The sequence below is a fragment of the Astatotilapia calliptera genome, chromosome 9 (assembly GCF_900246225.1).
Source record: "Astatotilapia calliptera chromosome 9, fAstCal1.2, whole genome shotgun sequence".
NCBI lineage: Eukaryota > Metazoa > Chordata > Actinopteri > Cichliformes > Cichlidae > Astatotilapia > Astatotilapia calliptera.
The window spans coordinates 30,572,790-30,597,401 of record NC_039310.1 but is presented as its reverse complement, the minus strand read 5'-3'; the positions used below and the strand labels follow the sequence as shown (position 1 = coordinate 30,597,401).

At 45.4% G+C, this 24,612-nt stretch overlaps 2 protein-coding genes across 6 annotated transcripts in view; one reads left to right on the top strand and one right to left on the bottom strand.

The window, feature by feature from the left end:
• Positions 1-845: 845 nt before the first annotated feature.
• LOC113029523 (NLR family CARD domain-containing protein 3-like) lies at positions 846-17,048 on the bottom strand. Of its 2 annotated transcripts, none has more exons than XM_026180406.1 (10): positions 16,730-17,048; positions 16,201-16,302; positions 15,479-15,714; positions 13,590-15,375; positions 5,823-5,993; positions 5,545-5,718; positions 2,140-2,316; positions 1,788-1,961; positions 1,131-1,295; positions 846-1,007 (listed from the first exon to the last, which is right to left on the bottom strand). In XM_026180406.1, the coding sequence occupies exons 1-10, from the start codon at positions 16,813-16,815 to the stop codon at positions 1,001-1,003; spliced, it is 3,078 nt and encodes a 1,025-aa protein (XP_026036191.1). In that variant the 5' UTR covers positions 16,816-17,048; the 3' UTR covers positions 846-1,000. The 2 variants fall into 2 exon arrangements, with proteins under 2 accessions (XP_026036191.1, XP_026036190.1); XM_026180405.1 differs by having other exon boundaries at positions 847-1,007; positions 13,590-15,378; positions 16,730-17,043.
• A 3,691-nt stretch (positions 17,049-20,739) lies between these two features.
• sugct (succinyl-CoA:glutarate-CoA transferase) overlaps positions 20,740-24,612 on the top strand; it is a 69,272-nt gene continuing 65,399 nt past the window's right edge. For 2 of the 4 annotated variants that reach the window (XM_026180419.1, XM_026180420.1), the window contains exons 1-6: positions 20,740-20,903; positions 22,116-22,164; positions 22,246-22,319; positions 22,396-22,481; positions 22,687-22,737; positions 22,803-22,923. In XM_026180419.1, coding sequence (XP_026036204.1) covers positions 20,780-20,903; positions 22,116-22,164; positions 22,246-22,319; positions 22,396-22,481; positions 22,687-22,737; positions 22,803-22,923 — 505 coding nt within the window. In that variant the 5' untranslated portion in view covers positions 20,740-20,779. Of the gene's footprint in view, positions 21,957-22,115; positions 22,165-22,245; positions 22,320-22,395; positions 22,482-22,686; positions 22,738-22,802; positions 22,924-24,612 lie in introns of all 4 variants that reach the window. The other 2 variants (XM_026180422.1, XM_026180421.1) reach the window with 2 other exon arrangements.

The following is a 24,612-nucleotide window of genomic DNA, read 5'->3' as shown; positions in this document are numbered from 1 at the left end:
CTTCAACAAAATTGCAGACTGCACAGATGGTACCTTCCCAAAGTAAAAAGTACTATAGCTTACTAGGGTATATATATTAGACTTAATAGTCACTATATACAGTAATTGACTTCTATTCATTTTACATCAAATTAAAACTTTGGGTGTCAGATAATTATTTATTAAAAGCTCGACATTTTAAATGAGAATAAGAAAGAAAAGTATGTCTTTATGTCCCCTTTTCCCAGTTAATGCCCTATCGGCCCCCCTGGCTAAACTTTGCTAGATCCGCCCCTGCACAGTTACCAGCCGTCAGCTACATAGAAAAAGATCCTGGAGTAGAAAGTAATAATAAATAAATTCTAACAACAGCTTATCAAGCTTAAACGTGCTGCTGTTGTTCAGCCGCTGGTTTCCTCTTTCTGGTGCAAAGTGGACCAAAAACAAACAAGAGAGACGGACTCGCGACAGAAAAGCCGATCAGCTGATCATTTAAGCAGTTTCACGATTGAAGTAGCAGCCAGAGAGCGAGAGGCAGTCGCTCGTTAAGCTTAACGTGGGAATGCTTTACAAACATTCAGAGATGGACTTACACACTTGCTTTACTTCTCTCGGGATAACTTTGTCGGAGATGAAATGCCAGGTTGCTAGCGAAGCTCCACATGCTATCCAGACCACCACAGGTCCCGCATGCCACAGCCGCTCTATCACGTGATGCATACTGCTCCGACGTGCTAACGTTCTGAGGTGAGTTACGGTGTGTTGCAAGTTTTGTGAGGTGCTTTCGTGATATTTAATGGATCGGATTACATTTTTTATTTTTCTCCGATATCCGATCCAGTAATTTAGGTCAGTATCGGACCGATACCGATACGTAATATCGGATCGGTCCATCTCTAATAAAAATGAGATAATAATGTTGCGGAGAGATGAGGTCCAATCAGAACCAACCAAGCTGCGGAGAGACAAAAAGAGGGCAGGTATCTCTGTGCATCTTACTGGCTGTTAGCTACATCCAGCTTTATCTCCTGCAAAGATCAACACAGACAACAGCCATCACCATCATCTTTAGCTAAATCAAGCTCTGGGATATACTGCATACATAATAATATACATGTAACACAGTGTTGCTAAAATCAGCAGTGACTCACTCCACTCTTAAGTCTGGAGTCTCCACAAGATCAGACAGCTGCTTCACGTCTAAATCCTTCAGGTTGTTGTACTTCAGGTCCAGCTCTCTGAGATGAGAGGGGTTGGACTTCAGAGCTGAAGCCAGAGAAGTACAGCTGATGTGCGACAAGCTGCAGCTCCTTAAACTTTAAAATCATGCAAGTTTATTTATCAGCGTTTCAAACACCTGAAGCCAACATGCAGTTTCAAACAGTGAAAAAGACCTCTCATTAATACGGCCGACAACATGTTACTTCCTCTAAAACACCCTTATGCCAGAACTCATGCAGACTAATTACATGTCAGGAGAAAAGCTAGTGCTAGAGCACAGAGCCTACATACTTCATGCAGGACAACGTTATTATTTTCAGTTTGTCTACTTTAAGATACAGCTGGAAGGCTATAAAAGTGTAAGGACATATTTATCTCTGAATATTTCAGCCAGTACAGTTTTTATGGATTAAAATCACAAATCATGAGACAATCTTACAACTGCTACTCTGAGAAGTGTCTACGATTGGATGAAAATCACTGAAAACAACTGATTTTACAGTGAAGACTCAGTGGGGTCAGTATAACAGTCATATCTGCAACTGTCACATATTCATTTCAGCAACAACTAAAATGTGATGTCTGACCTCAGTTTCTCCAGTGTACAGCAGGGACGCTCCAGAAACCCACACAGATGTTTCACTCCTGCATCCTGCACATTGTTGTTACTCAGCTCCAGATGTTTCAGATGGGAGGGGTTGGACGTCAGCGCTGATGCTAGATATGCACAGCTGATCTCTGACAAACCGCAGAGACTGAATCTGAAGGAATTTGAAAATATGAAGTGAATTAAAAAGGACAAACTGTCTGCTCCCCCAACCAAACTCTCTATATGTCATTAGTGTGGTCATCTGATTGATCTACTACCTTAGTTGATATTCAACCCACAGTCAACTTTCACTCACAATATTGTCGGACAGAAACATGACAGACTCTGACCTGAGTGTCTCCAGATTACAGTCTGGACTCTGCAGAAATCCACACAGCATCTTCACTCCTGAGTCCTGCAGGTTCATGTTATAGTTCAGGTCCAACTCTCTCAGATGGGAGGGGTTGGACTTCAGAGCTGAGACCAGATGATCACAGCTGGTTTCTGATAAACTGCATGAATCTAATCTGAAAAAAGAATAAAACACAACAGAAGTTATTTTACTTCCATGAAGCAAAAGCGTACACAGTGAACGCCTCTGTGAGTGCTGCGAGTTTCATTTATACACTTCTTCCAATGTCACCCTGGGAAAAGATATGTGTGGATATACCTAAATGATCAGTCTACAGATGACGCTGATAACCGAAAACATCCGTTAAAAACCAAACAAACAATTAACCAAAAATGGATTCTAGTATAAAAAAAAAAAAAAAAAAAAACAACCTGCAAAGATAAAAATGATCCAAAGTGTTTAATCCTCCTTCAGTGTAAAGATGGATGAAAGTCCTAAATCACACTGTGAAGCCAGAGTGATACAGATGGACACAGCTGCAGGAAAAACAGGAAATAGGAAGGAAATCTGCCTCTGATAATATCCTTGGATTTCAAAGTTTAAAAGCATTCATACGGGGTTAAGGAAGGATTCTGATACTGATTCTGAATACAAATCCATCCATGACCCTCTACTCATGGGGTCTCCTCCTCTCTAACTGAAAACAACCTCCAGGAGGCGTCCTAACCAGAGGCCCAAAGCGTTTGAATCGCTATACTCTATATATGACTCTTTCGATACGAAGGAGGAGCAGTTCTACTCTGAGATCCGTCTGGATGTCGAAGGCCCTCATCTCATGTTTAAGCTCAGCAACATTATGGTGAAATCTGGCCGGTTGCATTCACGACCTTCCTCTTTCAGTTATTACCCAGATCTCATGACTACAGGTGAGGGTTGGAAAGTAAATGGACCGGGAAAATGAAGGCATCATCTTTCAGTTCTGCTCTTTTCACCACAAGAATCCAATATAACACCAGCATTATGACAGAACCATAATATTTGAAAAGAGGAGTTAAACTCCCACAATCCCTTCATGGTCAGGATGAATCTGCACTGCACACATCTAATCTAAGGTTTTGATGTGATGATATTTACACTCCCATCAAAGCCACTCGAATCACCAGAGTTCAAACATCAGAATACTATGATAAAAACCCAAATGAGGAAGGTCTCTACTTGAGCTGCAGCTGTTGAATATTTAAGTAATCTTGATTTCTATCAATTATTCTGTTGATTCATGGAGTGACTGGATAAGAAATACATGTTTCTCATTAATGAGCAAACATTCAAAGGAGAAAAAAAACAAAACAGGCCTTTCACATTGGTTTCCATTCTGCAAAGTTTTTCTGTTGCTGAAAACAGACGTTATGATGGCATAGATGTTAATTAACCTTAATAATAATTAGGTGTCCTACCTAACATCCCTCAGGTTAGTGAATCAGAGTCTTACTGGCCCATCTACATTTTTATTGGGTCCTGCAGTATCTTAGCTGTTCCCAGGACTGCGCTCTTCTGGACAGAGATCTCCGCTGTTGTTCCCGGGATCTGCTGGAGCCACTTGCCTAGCTTGGGAGCCACTGCACTGGGACCACCATCACCTTCACCCTCCACATCCTCTCGAGCTCTTCTCTGAGCCCTTGGTATTTCTCCAGCTTCTCGTGTTCCTTCTTCCTGATATTGCTGTCATTCGGAACCGCTACATCGATCACTACGGCCGTCTTCTTCTGTTTGTCCACTACCACTATGTCCGGTTGGTTAGCCACCACCATTTTGTCCGTCTGTATCTGGAAGTCCCACAGGATCTTAGCTCGGTCATTTTTATTCCCGTTGCTCATAAATATGTTTCTATTGCAGGTCTGTTTTTCCATGTTATTATATTATTATTATAAATAATTAACCCAGCCTGCCCCAGCCCCTACAGTTAGTCCTACAGTCGTATGTAAATATTAGGGCTGGGCGATATGACCCAAAATTCATATCTCGATATTTTTTACCTGGACGGTGATATAAGATATATATCTCGATTTTTTTTTAAAAGCCATAAAGTAAGAACAAAAAGAGTTCTTAGTCAAAGCTGTGGCCCAGATGTCACACAGGCACTTTTATTAACATAGAGCATAGATGTACATAAAATTTACTCAAAAATAAATTATGAGCATTTATTAAATAATAATGCTCCATAAATAAAAGAAAACAATGTTGTTTTTGTGCATAACAAAAAGCTCACAATTGTGCAGTCAAAATGTAAACTAAAAGACGCTGAGAATAGTAACAAAGACAGATTTCACAGCTGCTCTGTTCCCAACTTGTACTGCGTGACTGACAGCATTGAGTTTGAAATCCTCTTCCTAACCACGTCTCTTAACAGGTGCCATTTATAGTCCTTATACACAGTAGGGTAATATTACGTTGAAGCACAGTACGTATCACTCCGCGAAGGCTCCTCGGTAGCCGTAATGCTCCGACAATCCATCAAACCAAAGTCGTACTAAAACATTTTTGACAGATTGCTGAGCGCTGTGTACCACATAAAATCGGTTCGCGGCCATCAAGCACAAACAGAATTCATACATAAAGCACGCTGTCAACTTTTGAGAAAATGCAAGGATTTTAGGCTGCGCAGCGCCTCTGGGCTGCATGGCGTTAGCGTGGTTAGCTAGCTAACACGTTGACGGCGTCCAGCCCCACGCATGGGGCAATGTGCTCGTTAACGGAGATTTGCCATGTCCATCTTGTCGCTTCCTGCAGGTGAAGCGATGGGGGAGGAGGGGCGAGGCCGAGTAACGTTGCGTAAAGACAAAAGTGGACGTAAAAGAGGCAAACTTGCGGCTCCACAAGTATAATTATAACGTAACATAGACTATATCGATATAAAGGATATTGTCACACCTTATATCTCGTATAAAAATATATCGATATTTTTTAAAAACTCGATATATCACCCAGCCCTAGTAAATATAGCTATTAAATCTTATGTGAGTGTGTACTATGCTAGTGCTGTGAATTACAAGAAGAGAGGAAACCTAATGGTAGGGGACCAGGGGGGTAACCCACCAACCACACACAACCCCACCTTCCACAATCACACCCCACAGAGGAGGCCTTAGCCCACCACAGCCCAGCGAGGTGGAAAAGCAGCCCCAGAGGACCCACCCAGGTGGAAACCACTGGGAGTTACTATTAGGTACCAGGCAAAAGGTGCAACTGCAGTGAGGTGGGGTCATAGTAGAGGAGGTGGAACCAAGCCCACCAAAAACACGGCTGGGCCCCGTACATGCTAACTGTATAGAAGCCGGCTTGCATGGGGCATGCCAGCTCGAGCAGCTCAGGCCTCAACAAAGCCACACGTGTTTCTCATACTGACCTCAGAGTCTGTAGTTTACAGTGAGGGCTTTCCAGATAAGCACACAGACCCTTGACATCGGATTCCTTCTGGTCATTTCCACTCAGGTGCAGCTCTACCAGATGGGAGGGGTTAGTCTTTAAAGCAGAGGTCAAAGCAGCACAGCTCACCTCTGACAGGCTGCAGCCTTTAAATCTGAATATAAACATTAGAAACAAATAAATTTTAATCGTATTCAAAAAGTAAACTGATATAAATGTTTATTTAATAAATATCCCAGCTCAAATCAGTAAACTGACCTCAGAATCCTAAGTTGACAGTTTGGACTCTTCAGTCCGGCGGACAGCTTTGCACCTGAATCCTGCAGGTTGTTAAAGCTCATGTCCAGCTCTGTCAAGTGGGAGGGGTTGGACTTCAGAGCTGAGGCCACAACTTCACAGTGAGTCTCTGAGAGTCCACAAGAACTCAGTCTGTGAACAGAAAATAAAATGTGAGTTATAAAACAGATGTGAAGCATCCAAACAGAAAACAGAGTGATGTCATAATCTGATGTTTTGGAGGAACGCTGTCTCGTTTCACTTTGTACTGTACCACTGAACATGGTTGAAATGAAAATAAAGCCACTTGACTTGAAAAATAGTATATCGAGAGCTCATGGAGAAGGAAACATCTGCATTAAAAGGACTTTATGATGCTGGAAGGTCTTTGAGACAAATAGGATTAAAAATTTAGTAAAACACGGCAGATATTTGATGATTGCGTGGGCTTCCATTTCTTCAAACTGTGTGGGCAATCTCTTCTGGACTGAAACTGAGAAGTCATGGGTTCATGCAATGAGACGATGACCCCAAGCATTCTTCAAGTCTGTACAAAGATTACCTGACCAAGAGAAAACAATGTGAAGTATTGGAATTGATGTGATGGCCAAAGTACAGATTTGATTCCAACTGAACAGATCTGGAATTTAGTGGATTCAAAGATAGGTTACACAAAAGTTTCATCCAAAGCAAGTCTCTGGGATCAGCTAGAAACAATCTGGAACTCAACGAGAAAAGAGACGGTAAAGATGTTTAATTTCTGCCGCACCACATTTAGTAAACGTTTAACTTACATTATTATAACATAACTAAGATTCTAAGAAATCTTTATTCTTGATTCAAAAACTCAAATGTTGCAGGAAAAGCACAAACAGAATGGAAAAGTAAGATCTTGGCTCCGACTGTGAAGTCATGCATTGTGTTGCATTGAGCAGGTTAGCTGGGCATGTTGTAAGGATGGTAAAAAGGAGATACCTCCCATGCGTTCATCACACTGCAGTGCATGGTGCTCATTACCCACTCCTGGGGTCCGTTCTTCGTACCTCGCTAAGTAAGTTAGCTGGATTTGATTGTTGACGATTTTGCGTGATCTTGGATTGTTCGGTTCTCCGAAGCTCATCCAGGACTTGCTGTCATAGCAACAGATCCGTAAGCGTAAACCTGCTTGGGAGCAGGCTTACTTTATGTAAACAGGATTAGATCGCGGCCACTCAGGTATGTCCGCTTCATTTATAAGAAAGCAACAGCGATATATTTCCACTGTTTTTCCATAAATAAATATTATCAATGTAACTAAAGATAATGCAGTATTTGATTCTTTCATTGATTTCATACAGATACATACAGGTCATGTCCTAAAAAAAAGGAAATGTACTATTAATCATTCTATTTCATGTATTTGATTATTTCAGATGTAATTCATATTTTAGAGTAGTAATAGTAAACTAGAAAAATTTGCATTTCCTGCGAAAATGCTGTGTGGATGCCTTAACGCGTAAGATGTCTGCTGAAAAAAGCTGAAAAAGTTAAAAAATTGCAAAAAGTTGTGTGGCGGTGAAGAAACTGAAAATTTTGCAGAAAACAGGTGAAGAAGCAGAAATTTTTTGCTGAAAAGTGGTGAAAAGCAAAGATTCTACTGAAAGGGGTAAAGAAGGAGAAATTTTTGCTGAAAAGTGGTGAAAAAAAAATGTTGCCCTGAGCAGGATTCGAACCTGGCCCTTCTGGTCTCAAGGTAGCAACTTGTCTCACTAAGCCAAACTCATTCTCACAAAGAAGAGGTGGAGAGACTGACAATTTTGCTAAAATGAGCAGAAGCTGCTGAGAATTGTTATGAAAAGAGGTGAAAAGGCTGAAAATTCTGCAAAAAAGAGGTGAATCAGCAGAATTAATGCTCAAAGGAGGTTTTTTTCTTAAAACAGCTGAGATTTATGCTGATAAGAGGTGAAAAGCCGGAAAATTTTGCAGCAGAGGTGAATAAGATGAATTTGGGCTGACAAGAGGTGAAAATTCTGCTCTTTCTGCTGAAAAGAGTTGAATGAGCAGAATTCTGCTGAAAAGAGCAGAAGCTGCTGAGAATTATGTTGATAAGAGGTAAAATGGTTGAAGATTTGGCAGAAAAGAGGTAAATCAGCAGAATTTCATCTCATACTCATGTCACTGAGCCAAACTGGTTCTCATATACCTGAAAAAAGGTGAAAAAGCTGAAAATTCTTATTAAAAACAGCAGAAGAGGCTGAGAAAACACTGAACTTTCTGGTGAAAAGAGGCAGAACAACCTGGTTCTGCTCAATTTCAGTCCACCAATCAGAGGTACTGCTTCTGTCTGCTTCATCAGGCTGTGTACTTGTATGTATTTCTGCCATGGACTGTTAACAAGAATCTGAGGTCCATATTAGAAAAGCTGCTAAAATCATTAAACTTTGCCGAAATGTAATAAATTATCAATATGAATTACAGGCCTGTGATAGTGTATCAATTTTTAGTGAAAAAAAAACATGTGGGCCAAGGTGGAATTGAACCCATGAACTTTGGTCTGAAGATCCGTTTCATTACCAACTGCGCCACTGGGAAAGAGAGCGGGCGCCTGGAAAACAGGGTGATGAGCAGTCAGAATTAGATCGTGCTCAGAGGCGAAAAACGCCGTTTTTTGGAGTTACAAAACGTCGTGTAACTCACAAAACTAGGTGGGATAGAATCATAATTCTTGTACTGGGTGAATCAGCGGACTTTGGTGAACTTTGACTGTGATTTTCATAGCTCTTTGTAACTTTGTCGCGGAGATATGACGAGAGAAGAAACGGCTTCATTTTCAGAGTTTGAAAACTGAGAGGAGGACAGATTTCCTACCCTCAAACAAGTCTAACTCATCTCAGAATGGTAATAGGTGAGTCTGTGAAGGTTCTCAGTCATCCAGGTCATCGTAGTCAAAGGAGCTTGCAAAGAAAAGCGTCTGGACTTCTTTAAGTTGCTTGAAGACGTTTCACCTCTCATCCGAGAAGCTTCTTCAGTTCTAAGGTCAAATGGTGGAGAGTCCCAGATATAAACCTAGTGGGAGTTTCCCCCCACAGAGGGACAAAAGGACCCCCTGATGATCCTCTAATCGCCTGAGCCAAGGTGTGAAACTGGGTGTGGGTCCCAATCAGCCACAGTTTCGGGTGAGCTCATTGTGAAACCTGGCCCCACCTTATCATGCGAATTCCTGAGGTCAGATGGCCCAGGATGTGAGTGGGCGTTAAGGCGTCTGGGGAAGGGATCTCAAAACTGGATTATAGATGGCAGAGAGGTAACAGGTGAGAAATAGGTGAGAAAATAATTCTTGAATTGTGAGCGTCAGGAGTGTCTGAAGATATACGGGGACAAGCCTCATGTCTTAACTTTGCTTCGTTAAGAAGATATGACGTGGGGGTAGGGACAGGCTTAGGGCGTCGGGGGGTTCCCCGGAGGCATCTTCCTTGGGGGGCTCAACCCGGGGTAGCGGTCATGTCCGGTTAGGGGCTCTGTTGGCTCTCAGGTGACTGTTTCCTCGCGGCTGCGTGCAGCGGGGCTAGGGGAGGGTCTGTGCTGACGGACGTGGGTTACTGACCTGGTAGCCTGGCTGCCCCTGGGTGGGTTCGGGATGGGCGTGAGGTTCTGGGGGCGCTCCGTCTCTGGGCTGGGACCCGGACCGGGCCTCGGGGGCTTGGGTCCTGGTTGGTGTGTTGCCGGGGTTGTGGGCGGGTGGGTGCATGGGGGCCCAGCCCTGGAGCAGGGTGACGCCGGTGCGTCGAGCCACCTGGGGGGCTCTTCAACTGGTGGGGGAGATTGTCACATCTTGCAGGAGCTTTCCTCTCCTCAGGAGCTCCCTCTGCAGGAGGGGGAGATACAGGAGAGGTGGAGGAAGATCTCAGCCTGGGTGTTTATTGTCTTATGTAGTCTGGAAGATGAGTGGATGGTGGGGTGGGTGGAGTTTTCTCTGTGGTGGGGTTGGGTGGACTGTCCCGGGCTCTGTGGGGCCGGGCGGCGCTGCTGCACTGGGCCCCGGTCTGGATGGGCCTGGGCCCCCTTTCCCTGGCGGGTCGCGGAGTGTGGGGGTGCCTACTGGGGTCAGCGGGGGAGCTGGCCCCAGGGAGGGGTCACTTGCCCCTCCCTTCCTTCCCTCCCCATCTCCAGCTGCCTCCCTCTTCCCGCTCCACCACAACCACCCACACATGCAGGGCCTTGGAGTAGGGGTATGTCACCAGGGTGCAGAGGAGGCTACCCCCCCTCTGTCCCCTTCTGGCTGCCTCTGCCTCAATTTTATCCCACAACTTAGACATTCACATTACTCACACTCTCATTACACATACATATAGGATCTTGGGGGTGGGCACGATACACGGAGTCCAAAGTACCATCAGGGTGTACACCCCACCCCTGGCATCGTTGCCCACCTCTCAATTTTAAATACACGTAGACATTGAGGGCTAGCAGGAGGGACCATGCGCTTACCTGCTGCTCTCTGGCAGGTAGCTCCAAGCCCTCCTGGGTTTTAAATGCACCTTAGAACACACATGCATCAACATTACAATGAGCGGGTGGAGGGAGGTTTGGAGTCTTCTCTCACCCCCGTTCTCTGCGACCTGCTGGAGCAGGGGGGCTAGGACTAGGAGGAGGAGTTGGCCGTCCGACTGCGGTCTGGAGTGTGGAGCCTTCCTGCTGCTGCGGAGTCGGGGCGGTCTGCCTCCCCCCACCGCAGGGAAAAGGGAAACACCACCTGGGTCTGGGTGCAGTTCCCCCCTCCAGGGGCAAGGGTACCTAGACCCGGTTTGTAGAGTACGCTTGGGGAGTGTGATCGTGTGTACAACGTCTCTTTATGTCTGTCTCCACGTTGGTTGAGTGTGGAGTAAGTGCATATGAGAGCATGAGGGTGGGAATGGATGTTTGTGTGTGCCTGTATGTCTGTGTCTATATGTCAGGTTGGGTGTCAGGCGCCACCTCTCTGGGGACATCTCAGGCCCTCCAAGGTTTGGAGGCCTATCTCGCCCTACCACCACTTCCCCTGCCAGTGGCGGACCCCCTCAGACATCGGTGCGTTGGTGGTTCTTTGTGGATGGGCGTCCAGGTACACACCGGCTCACTCCTTGGCGGCCACTTATCGGGGCCTGGAGCCTGGGGCTCGCTCGGGCCACTTCGGAGGTGGGGTGCCCCCGGCCTCACGGCCTGGGGCTCGGTCACTCAGGCGCAGCTGGCTGCCGGCGGAGCTCACGGGCGCGTCACTGCAACTCTCCCTGGCTTCTGCTCCGCGGCTGCTGAGTGAGCCCTCATCTGGGACTCTCCTCAGCTCTTTCCGGGACAGTGGCGCAGCTGCCCCTCTGTTGGTCTTCCTTGGTCTCTTGTGTTCTGGGGGCCTCTGGATGTCTGGAGTTTTGATCTCCTCCACACCTGCTTCACGCCCTGGAGGACGGGGCTGTGGCCCCCCCACACCCTCTAGCAGATTATTACATGAAGGAACCTTTTAAAAAACAAAAAACAAGCGCGTCCATGCTCACAGGTGTACACACGGGTGATCACACCCACAAACTACACCCTTTTTGGCTCCTACCTCAAAGCACACTGTGTTCTGTTGATCTTATGTGCTGCACAATAATGTTTAACATTTAGTATTTACTGTCATATTCCCATATATCATTGTGATGTTGTTTATTCTATTACTCTTGTTCTCTTCTGCTTGCTTTCTTTTTTCTTTCTCAGCAGGTGATCCAGGTGATTGATATATGCTTTTTTTTCCCTCTGCCTGTTCTGTTGGTTTTTGTCTTTTGCCCTTCTCCCCCGTCCCTCTTCTCAGCTGTTTCTCTTCCCCTCTTTCTTTCTCCCCTTCTTTCCCTCAGTCAAGTCTGTCCCGTATTCAGTAAGTGAAAATAAAATAAACAATAAAAGGTGAATCAAATGGACCATTACGGCAAGGCTGGGATGGTCAGTTTGGTAAAGTAAATCCGTTGGGCATCTTTCTTTGCCTTTAGACAACAATTCTGATGCAACAGAGCCAAACGGGACAGGCCAAAAGAAAAAAAAAAAAAAAAAAGGAGATATGACGATTTGAAAATGCCTTCAGTTTCAGTATTTCAGCTCTGAGTTTCACAACATCCCCATAGACTTTGAATGGGGAGTTTTTAGACCTTGTGTCACTTCAAGGCAAATTGTGAAAAAACCGTAACTCGCACAATAATTATAGTGACACGGTCTTAAAGCCAGAAAAAATACCTACGTTTTGATGTATAATTTGTGGGGCTTGAGTGGAAATTGAACGAGTAGCAAGAAGTTGTTCAGACATGAAGAGAAAATTCAGAACGCACCAGTACTCACTGTGAGTTAATTGCATAGCAACCATAGCAACGCATGTATTTTCTGAAAAATCACAAAACTGCAACTGAAAACTTAAAGAGGCATTAAATGAAAACAGTAACAGATATGAAAAAGCTGAATCACACAGGAAAAGCCCAATCATTTGAGAACATTTTAAAGTTTGAATGGAGTTTCTAGGTGAAAGTATGAGGAAGTAGTTAAGTTTCAAAGACAAGCAAGTTTTAGCAGAATTGTGGAAGTTTTCCATTCATTTCAATGGGACAAAAAAAAGGAAAAAAGTGTAATATTTTAAAAAGTATAATAGTAATAAACACCAAAAGATATAGCTGGAATAAGCAGAAATAGCAGAACAGTTTAGAGTTTGAACGGAGAAAATCGGCTGAAAACTGAGGGAGTAATTAAGTGCCGAAAAACGCAGAGCAACTATAAGAATAAAGTTTAAAGAGAAACAGGAACTCAATTGTGTGGATGCCCTGTGAGGGCATCCACACAATTACTTCGCGTAATCAAGATGAGAGACCACGGCTATAAAAGCGAAGGTGGATTTGGGAAGCCTGTCGCAGCCATGTCCTGTCCGTATACGCGAGCCACCCATTGCGGAAGGTGCAAGATTGATAAGGAGAGTCCTCAGAATCCAGCGTATATTGCGGGACAGACAGGATCCTTTAGCTCAGCGCGACAGTGTGCTCATAGAGAGATATCGATTTTCCCGTGAGGGTATTATTCACTTAACCAACTTGTTGACGAGGGGTGCATTGTGGCAATAGTAGCATTGTAAAGCGCTTTGGGTGCCTTGAAAAGCGCTATATAAATCCAATCCATTATTATTATTAAATTACTTACGAGTTTAATTTGTCAGCAACTTTCTGCCAGCCCTCTCTCCTTGCTTTTGCAGCCTTTGCAGTGTTCCCTTGCGTTTAAACTCTGAAACTCCTGAAATCCCTCAATCAAGAGTTCTTGCTCTGCTGCCGAAAAATACCGAGCGCGCTCCTTCGACATTTTCGACGACCAATTAAAGGGTTGCTGATCAATGTTTCTACTATCGATGCGTAGGCCCTTTTAAGCCACCCAGTGATCTCACATTACTTCATCCAGCTGTACTAATCGTCAACAACAGGTGTGTTCGGAGAACCGGATTAGCGAGCTCAAAGTTGGCGCGATGATTTGATCTTGGATGTAGTAAGCGAGGTACGAAGAACGGGCCCCTGGCTGAATTACATCATGTTGCAATCACAGAACAGAATTATCACATCAGGTGTAAGACAAAAATATCTAACTTCTGCTGCACAATTTCAAATTCTCTCTAAGTGACACTTCGCCATGTTGGTGCAGAGCCCACAATATGGTGGGAGAGGGAATACAGTCTGCAAATATACTGGGTGTGTTTCTACACTGATTAAGGATGTTAATGATCACATCTGGACTCACCGAGCCTTTCTGCAGTTCCTCACAGCTGGAATCAGTCTCAGTCGTCCGTCCTCTGATGTGTTGTACTTCTTCAGGTCAAACTCATCCAGAACCTCCTCTGACATCTGCAGCATGAAGGCCAGAGCTGAGCAGTGGATCTCAGAGAGTCTCTTTGATCTGTTCTCTGACTTCAGGAACTTTTGGATCTCCTGATGTACTGAGAGGTCGTTCATCTCCATCAGACAGTGGAAGATGTTGATGCTTCTGTCAGGAGAGATTTTATCACTGTTCATCTTCTTCAGACTCTTAATGACTCTCTGGATGGTTCCTGGACTGCTCTCTGTCTGACCCAGCAGACCTTCTAAGAGTCTCTGGTTGGACTCCAGACAGAGGCCATGAAGGAAGCGGACAAACAGGTCCAGGTGGCCATTTTTACTCTGGAGGGATCTCAACATACTTTTTGACAGAAACTCATGAAGCGATGTGATGTCATTCCAGATATCCACAAAGTCCTCCAGCACCTCTGTCTTCCTGCTGGTGAAACAGTGGAACATGTAGATTGCAGCCAGAAACTCCTGGATGCTCAGATGAACAAAGCAGTAGACTGGTTTCTGGAAGATCACACACTCTCTTTTGAAGATCTCTGTACAAACTCCTGAGTACACCGAGGCCTCTGTCACATCCAGACCACACTGCTCCAGGTCTTCTTGGTAGAACATGATGTTTCCTTTCTCCAGATGTTCAAACGCCAGCCTCCCCAGCTTCAGAAGAACTTCCCTGTCAGCCTCCGTCAGCTCCTGTGGACTCGTCTCACGTCCCTCATGGTACTTGTTCTTCTTCCTCTTTGTCTGAACCAGCAGGAAGTGTGAGTACATGTCAGTCAGGGTCTTGGGCAGCTCTCCTCTCTGCTCTGTAGTCAACATGTGCTCCAGAACTGTAGCAGTGATCCAGCAGAAGACTGGGATTCTACACATGATGTGGAGGCTCCTGGATGTCTTCATGTGGGAGATGATTCTGCTGGACAGCTCTTCATCACTGAATCTCTTCCTGAAGTACTCCTCCTTCTGGGCGTCAGTGAAGCCTCGTACTTCTGTTAGCCTGTCAACACATGTAGGAGGGATCTGATTGGCTGCTGTGGGTCGGGAAGTTATCCAGACGAGAGCCGAGGGAAGCAGATTCCCCTGGATGAGGTTTGTCAGCAGCTGGCTGACTGATGACTTCTGTGTGACATCAGACAGCAGCTTCCTGTTGGTGAAATCCAATGAAAGTCTGCTTTCATCCAGGCCGTCAAAGATGAACAAAAGCTGAGAGACAGCCAGCTTCTCTGCTGTGACCTTCTGTAATGTTGGATGGAAAACATGGAGCAGCTCCAGAAGACTGTACTGCTCATCTCTGATCAGGTTCAGCTCCCTGAATGAAAGCAGAACCACCACACTGACATGTTGGTTCTCCAAGCCCTCTGCCCAGTCCAGAGTGAACTTCTGCACTGAGAAGGTTTTTCCAACACCAGCCACGCCGTTGGTCAGAACCACTCTGATGGGTCTCTGTTGGTCAGGTGAGGCTTTAAAGATGTCCTGGCACCTGATTGGAGCGTCATGGAGGGCGTCCATCTTGGAAGCTGTCTCCAGCTGCCTCACCTCATGTTGGCTATGAACCTCTTCACTCTGTCCCTCTGTGATGTAGAGCTCAGTGTAGATGGTGTTGAGCAGAGTTCTACTTCCTGTTGCATCACTTCCTTCAGTCACACGTTCACATCTCCTCCTCAGACTGATCTTATGTTCATCTAAAACCTCCTGCAGACCAACATCTGCTGAAAGAAAAACAGAAAGAAAACTCTTCAATGTCTGAACAACAAGAAGAAGTCCAGTTTTCAGAAATGAGTCCATCAGCAGACAGATGTTCAGTCTTACTTTGTACACAGCTGCTCTGACTGGCTGTCTGCAGTCCAGCTCTGGATCTTTCTCCACACTGGGGACAGGACCAGTCTCCTGATGAAGCAGACTGGTCCCAGTATGAGGAGATGCACTGTCTGCAGAACCAGTGTCCACAGCTGGTAGAGACTGGATCCTTCAGGATGTCCTGACACAAAGCACAGCAGGACAGCTGCTCCTCCTCACAGACACCGCTCCTCTTCCTCTTCCTCTCTCTGTGAACACATTTCTTTATCACTAAAATCATCGACTGTCAGTGACAAACATGCAGATTTGATGACACTGTGCAGAAGCTCTGATGGTCACAGAGAAAAGTCAAAGTGGACAAACTTGTGTTTGAAAAAGTGTTTTGTCTCAGGTAAACCAGGACCATCACAGGTGACCCCGCACACCAGCTGATTGACCTGGTCAGTGTCTCAGGTCAATCAGGTCTCACACCTCCAGACTCACTCCCTGCCCACCCACCAATATGCACCATGGGCCAAGTGACCCTCATCACTCAGGCTCTATTCAGACCAAGTCCTTTCACCCCTCCAAGCACGCTGGAATCTGTTCTCTAACTTGTGCCTTTCTGTTGTCTGGTTTCATTCTCCCCTCACACACAGACAGTTTAAAGGTCGCACTCATGGATCGTCGTGTAAATGATTCACTGAACAAGACGGACTCCATCAGTCCATGCTACAGAAGAAACTGCTTCTTACTTTGAGGGTTCAGGATCACTGCTGAAACATGGAGGTTCTTCATGAGACCAGTGACTCCTCACGGACAGATAGCATGTTACTGGAGACTGTGACCTCTGACCTCTGCAAACACACACACACACGTTTTCATTTGTATCGCTCTAACAACAGTCAAATGACCTCCTGCAGTAAAGTGAAAATAATAAAAACCTGATCTGCACTGTTTGTCCACACGAGTATTTTCCTACTGTTCTGGGGGACGCTACACAAGGAGGCCTCCCGATTTTCCCAGTCACAGCAAACACCACACACTCAGGCTTCACCTGAGGACCTTACCTGATTCTGTTTCCTGCAGCTGGTGAGTGAATACATATGAATACATACTGTTCGCCTGATGTGTGTCTGGTTTGGTGACATGTGTAAGTGTGCCTGACATTTCAAAGTAAAAGTATTTAGTAGTCAGTGTGAACAAACAGCTACACTAACAGGATCCATGTGACGTCACAGGTATATCAGCTGTTACAGTCGTCATTACCCAGCGCACTCTTACTTTGGAGGCTCAGGGTCACTGTTGAAATACGGAGGCTCTTCTTGGGACCACCTGCTCCCCTCTGCTCCCTCCTCCTCTTCCTCCATCACCGTCTTCACTCTGAGAGGAGAGAGTAAAGTGATCCCAGGCTATCAGCTCTGCACCCACGGGTGTTGTGCCTGACTCTTCCCTCCACGGCCCACGGGATGATGATTATGTTGTAACAATGCGCGTAATTAAATTTCGCGCGTGTAGACCTCGACAGCCGCGCGCACAAAGAAGCCCTCGTGCACCCGCGAACGTCTGCTTTGCTTTCCACGCGCTGCTGCAGCGTCGCGCTCTCTGCGCTCGGAGAGAAATCCCGCTCGTGTAAATAAAATTAATTTTGGCAGTTTGGAGGCGGACCCCCGTAGTCCTAATGTGATTGGTCACTTTGTGGACACTTCAGGTTCCTGCGTTAAACTGAGTTACACTGTTTTCAACGGCATTTATTTTAAACGTGAAGAATAAAGTTCGCTGAATGAATTATTGACAGTGACTGTTCGCTGTGCGGTGACCGCTGTCATTGGATTACTTCATGTTAATGATTCTACTGAAGCGTCTGCACTGACGTGCGCGCGGCTGCCGAGTTCTGCGCGCGCTAAACTTAGTTGCGCACGTGAACTGATTTGCTCTGATTATTTTCTTGCTCGCGCATTTGTCATGACATATCAATCAAGTAGATACTCTTACAGGAGGTCAGTTTGGGGTCACCATCCAGCCTCCGCGTCGGATCCACGTCGTCCTGATGAGTCCGGGGTCTGAACTGACCGCCAACAGGTCACGTGATCCGGCTTCCTCTTCTTCCTCTTTGGAATAAGGTCGATTATCGAGATGTGGGCGTGCTACTGCCCCCCACCGGTAAACAGAATAAATGCTGACAGTAACGGAGACACCAATCTAAACGTTTCCATCCCGACGAGGACGCAGATCCGGCTAAAGTGGTTTTATTGATGTTTGTTTCTTGTCTCATTAATCGAAGGTTCATCTGAGAGACAAACTGATCTTTAGCTCTGTGAGATGAAACAGAAGCTTAGGGGCCATTTATTAATTAAAGTTTTTTATTATTTTGAACAATTAAGAAAACCATAACATAACAACCCAAAACAACAAAAAAACCACACTCAGTGAAGAAAATTAAATAAATATATAAAGATAATATAAATAAAATAAATAAATAAATAAATAGATAAACTGTTGCACACACAGTTAATTCTTAATTCATACTGTATCTCACATTGTCTTCATGTTGTAGGCCCATATAAACAAAAAAAAACGGTCCCATTGTTCTGTTAGAGTCTCTGTCTTACTGCTCAGTCTTCCCAGCATTTTCTCACATGCAGCATTTTCAGTCATTTTCCACTTTTTTAGGGTTGGAGTCCGAGGGTCTTTCCAAAGTGCTAAAATGAGACGAGCACATGTCACAATCCCAGTGCTTAACACTCTAAAGCCTGCTTTGTCTGACTTTGGCACCTCACCTCTGTCCCCCAATAGGCACAGTCTTGGTGATCTAGGTAATTTAACCCTCCATATATTTTAAAACATTTTCCCATATTGGGAAGACCAATGGACATTCCCATAAAGCATGTACTAACGAACCTTTTCCTTCTTGGCACTTCCAGCACAGGTCGTCTTTACTGGTTCCCATTTTATGAAGTCTCGTTGGTGTATAATAGTACCTATTGAGAATTTTATATTGAATACATTTGCCTCTAGCTTCCCTAATGTAGAACCCATTTTCAGAAATAATTGAATCCCATGTTCCCTCATCGATGGAACAATCCAGATCTTTTTCCCAAGCCCTTCTAAGACTTTTACATCTGTTGTTTTTAACCCAATGACATAAATGATACCATTTTGATGCCTTTGCATTTAAGGGTGGAAGTACAAAAAAATTCTCTATGACATTTTTCTCCTGAGACAATTTTATTTTATCTTTCAGACAGTCTCTCATTTGTAAATATCGCCAAAAATGGCCGGGTCCTTCCAAATTAAACTTTACTGTCAAATCATTGAAGGACATAAACATGTTATCTTCATATAAGTCACTTATTAATGTTATGCCTTTTTGTGCCACTGTGGCCAATAAAGTGTTTGTTTACCTATTTTTATTTTGGGGTTGAGCCACAGTGGTGCATATTTTTGAAAGTATGGGGAGAGATTACAGCTCTTGCGAACCTCTTGCCACACCATTTTTGAAAACTTTAAAATAGGGTTGTCTACTCTATTCCCTTTATTGTCCGGTTTTTGAGCCAACACCTCAATGGGAGTGAATGGAAAGACCAGTTCATGTTCCATTAGAACCCAGTCTAGGTGCCCAGTGTTTACACAGCTTGAACATCTCAAATGAGATGCTATAATGTTTTATGTAGGGATAAACCTCCTTTTTGTCTCGGTTGGTACAGTCGACCAGGATTAATCCGCGGTCTACCACCATCCCAAAGAAAGTGTTTTATCATATTATCATATCTTGAGAAAAATTGAGGTGAAATACAAATTGGTATCATTCCAATGAAATAATTGATCAGAGGAGCTACTGCCATCTTTATCGTATTTACTTTGCCCCATAATGTCAAGTTCAGCTTGCTCCATTTCTCCAAATTAGTTTTAATCCTAGTTAGTAGTTTTCCTACATTATCATTCATAATCTCATCGACATTCGGATTAAGTGTTATTCCTAAGTATTCTGTCCATTTTTCTAACACATTGAAATTGAAAGCTGATAATTTCCATTCTCATAGAAATTTGTTTTAAGCCTGAACAATGCATACTCTGCTTTCTTATTATAAATTTCATGAAGATTAAACTTCAATTGGCATAAGTTACTCTCTACATAATTTTCTGCCGATTATTTTTCCAAATGACTTATCTGTTTTACCAAAGTCTGTATTTTTTGTTTACTTTCTTTTGCCTTCTTTGAACTATATCCCAGACATTTGCCTCTAATAAAGGCCTTTAGGGTGTCCCATACAGTAGCCAATCTTTCTGTGGTCCCAATATTTACATCCCAAAAAAAGTTAATATCATCTTTTAATGCTGCCACGAATTGTTCATCCCGTAAAAGACTTGGGTTTAGTTTCCACCTGCCCCGATTATATTTCTCAACCTGTAAGTCTATATTTAGTTCTACTGGGGCATGATCTGATAATATGATCATACCTATATCACAGTTACCAGATCAGCGCTCAAACTAGATATTTAAAAATATTCAATTCGGGAATAACTTTTATGAGAATGTGAGTAAAACTTATATTCCCTTTCTAAAGGAAGTACTAGTCTTCAGATATCAACCAACCCGGCTTCCTCTTTAAAGATAGCTGCTGCAGATTTATTTTTTGTACTAGGGCCTAGATTTGCACCACTCCTATCCAAATACTGATCCGGAACCTGATTAAAATCTCCTCCCAGCACAATCTGGCCCTCAAAATCACCTAATATCTTAATTATTTTGGCAACAAAGTTGGGGTCTTCCCTATTTGGGGCATATATGTTACATAGTATTACTTTCGCACCATTTATAAGTACTTGGAGACATATTATGAAGCGCCTTGAGGCGACTTTTGTTGTGATTTGGCGCTATATAAATAAAATTGAATTGAATTGAATTGAATATTACTCGTCCTTCAGTATCTTTAAACTCTCGCAATGGTACAAAGTTGATTTTCTTATTAATAAGTATTATAGCTCCACGGCTTTTCCTAGATACAGAGTTATGAAACACCTTCCCAACCCAATCTCGTTTCATTTTCAGGGCTTCTGTTCCATTTTCAAAATGCGTTTCTTGTAAAAATGCTATATCTGCACTACGGGACTTAAGATAGCTTAGGACTTTTTTTCCTTTTAATTGGTGTACTACAACCATTGATATTCCACGTCACAATATTAGGGGCCTTTCAAAGCCAAACATCCACAAACGGCTCTGAAACGAGTCCTAACAGCCGACATACATAAGACTGCGTCTGGGCTGAGTTTTACTTTGAAAGGCTCAGGCCGGAAGCATCGTTCGTGTAGCTTGATGCTAACAGGTGGACGATGTCTGCGTGTGTCGGGGTGCTGAAGCGCCGTCTCGGGGCTCGCTCTCCGGCTGGTATCGCGTCACCGCTGCAGCCGCTGAGATGCCCGGGGGGCGGGCGGTGGGAGTCCAGCACGCGGACAGGTACGGCCCTGCTGCTAAAGCTAGCCGGCTAATATTAGCCGAACAGTCCAGGTATCCGGTGACAGGACCGATCGGCTCATCGGTAACAAACAGCTGCTCACATGATCAAACCTTGCAGGCGTGCACACAGGTAAATGAGCCTGCATGTTCCGAAGCGTGTTACACTGAAAGGACTTCTGAACTTTGACCTGCTGTTGGTCAAAGTCTGCTCAGGTGTGTGAAGCTGTCGCAGAGCAGCTCCACTTCCGCTGAGTCCAACAAACAGACCTCCCAGTCAGCGGGCTGGAAAAGCGGGAACGTTGGAATAATAAACACACAGAACGTTTTAAAAGGTCCAAATATAATTAGGGTGTGCAATCATTTACAATAACGTAATTATGCTTTTAATACACTAACGAGCCACTTTATTAGGTACACTTTAGGTGCACACTAATCAGCCTATCGCAAGGCAGCATTTCGGTGCATCATGATGAAGAGCAGATTTAGGGAACTTTGAGTGATTCAGGAACTGCTGCTCAGCTGAGATCTCCACACAGACATCCCTGAGCTCACATCCAGCAAGCAGCAGGTCTGGCAGGAAGTGACCTGCTGAGGTCAGAGGAGTGTCACTCCTGTGAGTACGAACAGGAAGCTGAGGCTGCAGCTCACACAGACTCACAAACAGACAGCAGAAGATGGAGAAAGGTTTCCTGCTGTGCTCGGCTCAGAGTTTAAAGCCTGGATCCGTCCTGCCTGTGTCAGAGCTCAGCCTGCTGCTGTGATGCTGTGGAGGTCTGTCAGCACCACCTGAGCGTCAGTGCTGCTGCTGACCTCAGCTTTGGGATGTGGAGGATAATGATGTCATGGTGATGTCATGTTAACGTGGACTAAAATCTAAGGAATGCTTTCACCCTGTTGCGTCTGTGACATGAGGAATTAAAGCAGCTCTGAACACGAACCAGAGAAGATGTGCAGGAGTCAGAGGGGTCTGCTCCTCCTGCTTTATACTTCTGCTGCTGGGTCTGAGAACCCAGCTGCTGTCAGGCTGATCTGTGCTTTCACTTCACACTCAGAGTGAGTCCGGCCTGCAGGTGTGCCGCCTCTGGCCCACAGATATTTAACAAAGCTCAAACAGAGTTTCAGCTGTTCTCATCTGAAGCAGGAACACTGTCTACCTGTCAGGAACACCAAAGCTGACTCTCCTCCTCTTTGGGATTCTCGTCTGAATTTCAGGTGAAACCCTTCGGCCACTAGAGGGCGTCAGAGTCCTGGACCTGACCAGGTGAGTGTGAGCGCTGCAGTAACACTCTGAATTGTTGGCAGTGTGGAGGCTCAGCACTAACGTGGATGTTCATGTTTGCAGAGTTCTGGCCGGGCCCTTCGCCTCCATGATCCTCGGAGACCTCGGAGCCCAGGTCATCAAAGTGGAGAGACCAGGTGAGCGCTGGGCCTCATTCCTGCCCCGCTGTGAGCAAAGCATTGTGGGATAGTGTTTGTGCGTTTTGTCAAACAGGTGCAGGTGACGACACCAGAGCCTGGGGTCCTCCGTTTGTGGCGTCAGAGAGCGCCTACTTCCTCAGCGTGAACCGGAACAAGAAGGTTGGTGTGTGAGCGCCGAGTCGGCACAAACACATTCATTAGAAACAGTTTAAGCATCAGCAGGACTCTGACAGGGTTCAGTCTGCAAACTGGAAGGTGTTCAGCTGTAAACAGAGCAAACATGTCAAACGTCAGCCTCCCTCGCTCACCTGACGCCGATGCTTCATCCGTGTTTGGGATAATTTGGGATGAACTGTGATTTCAGAGCATCGCCGTGGACCTGAAACATCCCAGAGGAGCACAGATCGTCCAGCAGGTACGACACAGTGACCAGGTCTCTGTTTCTGCCTCAGCCTGTTCCACTCTCTGGTTGTGTGTCAGCTCGCAGGAGTGTGTGACGTGCTGCTGGAAAACTACGTGCCGGGGAAACTCCGTCAGATGGGTTTGGGATACGAGCAGCTGAGCGGACTCAACCCTCGGCTCGTCTACTGCTCCATAACAGGTAACAGTTTTTAACAGGCCCCACCCCCGTGTTTCCAGGTGTGTCTGAGGAACCTTTAAAGGAGTGGAAAAATGGAGCTGATAGGCTCCACCCACTCAAGTCACATGATTCAAGGACTGTGGAACGTCCAGTATTGATGGATTTAGGAGCTGTGGAAACACACCTCCACCTCTTGCAGTTCTCCCTCTGAGCCACTAGATGGGGTCAGACTCCACAGTATGAACAGACTTCCTGCCGGAGCGCTCTGCTTCCTGTCTGCAGGCTGTGATGTTACAGCACAGGAGAGGTGGAGGTGTGCTCTGCAGAGAAGAGAAGCAAGACAGAGCAGAGGTGGTGAAGGTGGAGGAGTTTAAATACCTGCGGTCAACCAGCCACAGAGAGCAGGCAGGGTGGAGACGAGTGTGACAGAAGGACAGCTCAGAGTCAGAGAGGTGGAGGTAGTCTGAGCACGTGCAGAGGGGGGAGGGTGGAGCTGCTCAGAGGAAGTTCATGGATGTCTGCAAACAGGAATCTGTGTGTCACTCTTCCACAGGGTGACTCTTCCTCTCCACACGAGCACTAATAAGGTTCACTCCACTCCTCGGGTGGAGTAAAGAGCTGTGACCCTGCAGGGTGGAGCGAGGATTTGGGCAGAGTGCCGTTAAAACCCGTCCGTCAGGAGAGCTGATGGAAAATGTGTTGAGAATAAACGAGCGACATAAACGATGAAGGAGTTTCATTCTCTCTGCTCCGCCTCCTTTCTTCTGTTTTCTTTCCATTTCCTGTTTGTGTCCTTTGCCCTCATTCCTCTCCGTGTCGCTCTCACTGCTCCAGCCCCTCCCGTCCTTTATTGAGGAGAAATGAACTACATTACCCAGGAGGCCTCATTAAGCTGCAGCAGCTGGATGCAGTGGGCAGATTTACGGCCTGGTTTCATCCTGAGCTTTCGGAGCGACGTCCTGGACGTTTGTCCCGCAGAGCAAAGAGCAGCAGCAGGTTTAAGTTCTGGTGTCACTTCCACAGGAAGAACCGGTCCACAGAGTGTGGATCTTCCATGTGTTCATCAGCTCGTTGACATTTAAACAGGCGCTTCACAAAACATGGACATAAAACCTGCATGTTCTTTAATGTCCAGCAGGGGGCGACTCGTAGAGCAAAGCCTGACTGTACAGACATTTATGGGGAACAGAGTTTACTGCTCAGCTGATCTGAGGTCAGCAGACACTCCTGATGAGTTCACGGTCCGAGTCGCTGGTTTCAGGTGTGATCGAATGAAAAGCTCGACCCCACCAGAGACGACAAGGACAGATGTTTAGATGTGCACGTACGACGTGCACGGAGCCGCGCACTGACATCGTTCTCCTGCAGATGTTCGCTCAGCGAGCCTCGGAGGTCACGGCTGTTTCTCAGGCTGTCTGTGGCTGCTTATCATTTTCAAAGTCTTTGTGGGATTTTTCTTTGTTTCCTGATATAAAGCGAGCTTTGAGCTCGGACTGTTTAGGAAATCCGTCTTGTTGTTTAGTCACAGCTGCAGACTCAACATCAGCTGGAATGTGGTTTTCCTGTAAGAGGAGACGCCGAGAGGCCGATGGTTTGATTCCCTGCTGTGTTTTCACTCAGGTCAGAGAGAAACCAGACCACTGGCACCGAGGCAGTAATGTGTGTGTGTGTGTGTGTGTGTGTGTGTGTGTGTGTGTGTGTGTGTGTGTG

Coding starts and splice junctions, on each gene's coding strand:
- LOC113029523 (XM_026180405.1), bottom strand. CDS start 16,815: ATGGAGGAAGAGGAGGAGGGAGCAGAGGGGAGCAGGTGGTCCCAAGAA. Junction 15,715..16,200: donor AGTGATCCTGAACCCTCAAA/GTAAGAAGCAGT, acceptor ATGTGTTCACAG/AGAGAGGAAGAGGAAGAGGA. Junction 1,962..2,139: donor TGTAATCTGGAGACACTCAG/GTCAGAGTCTGT, acceptor AAATTCCTTCAG/ATTCAGTCTCTGCGGTTTGT.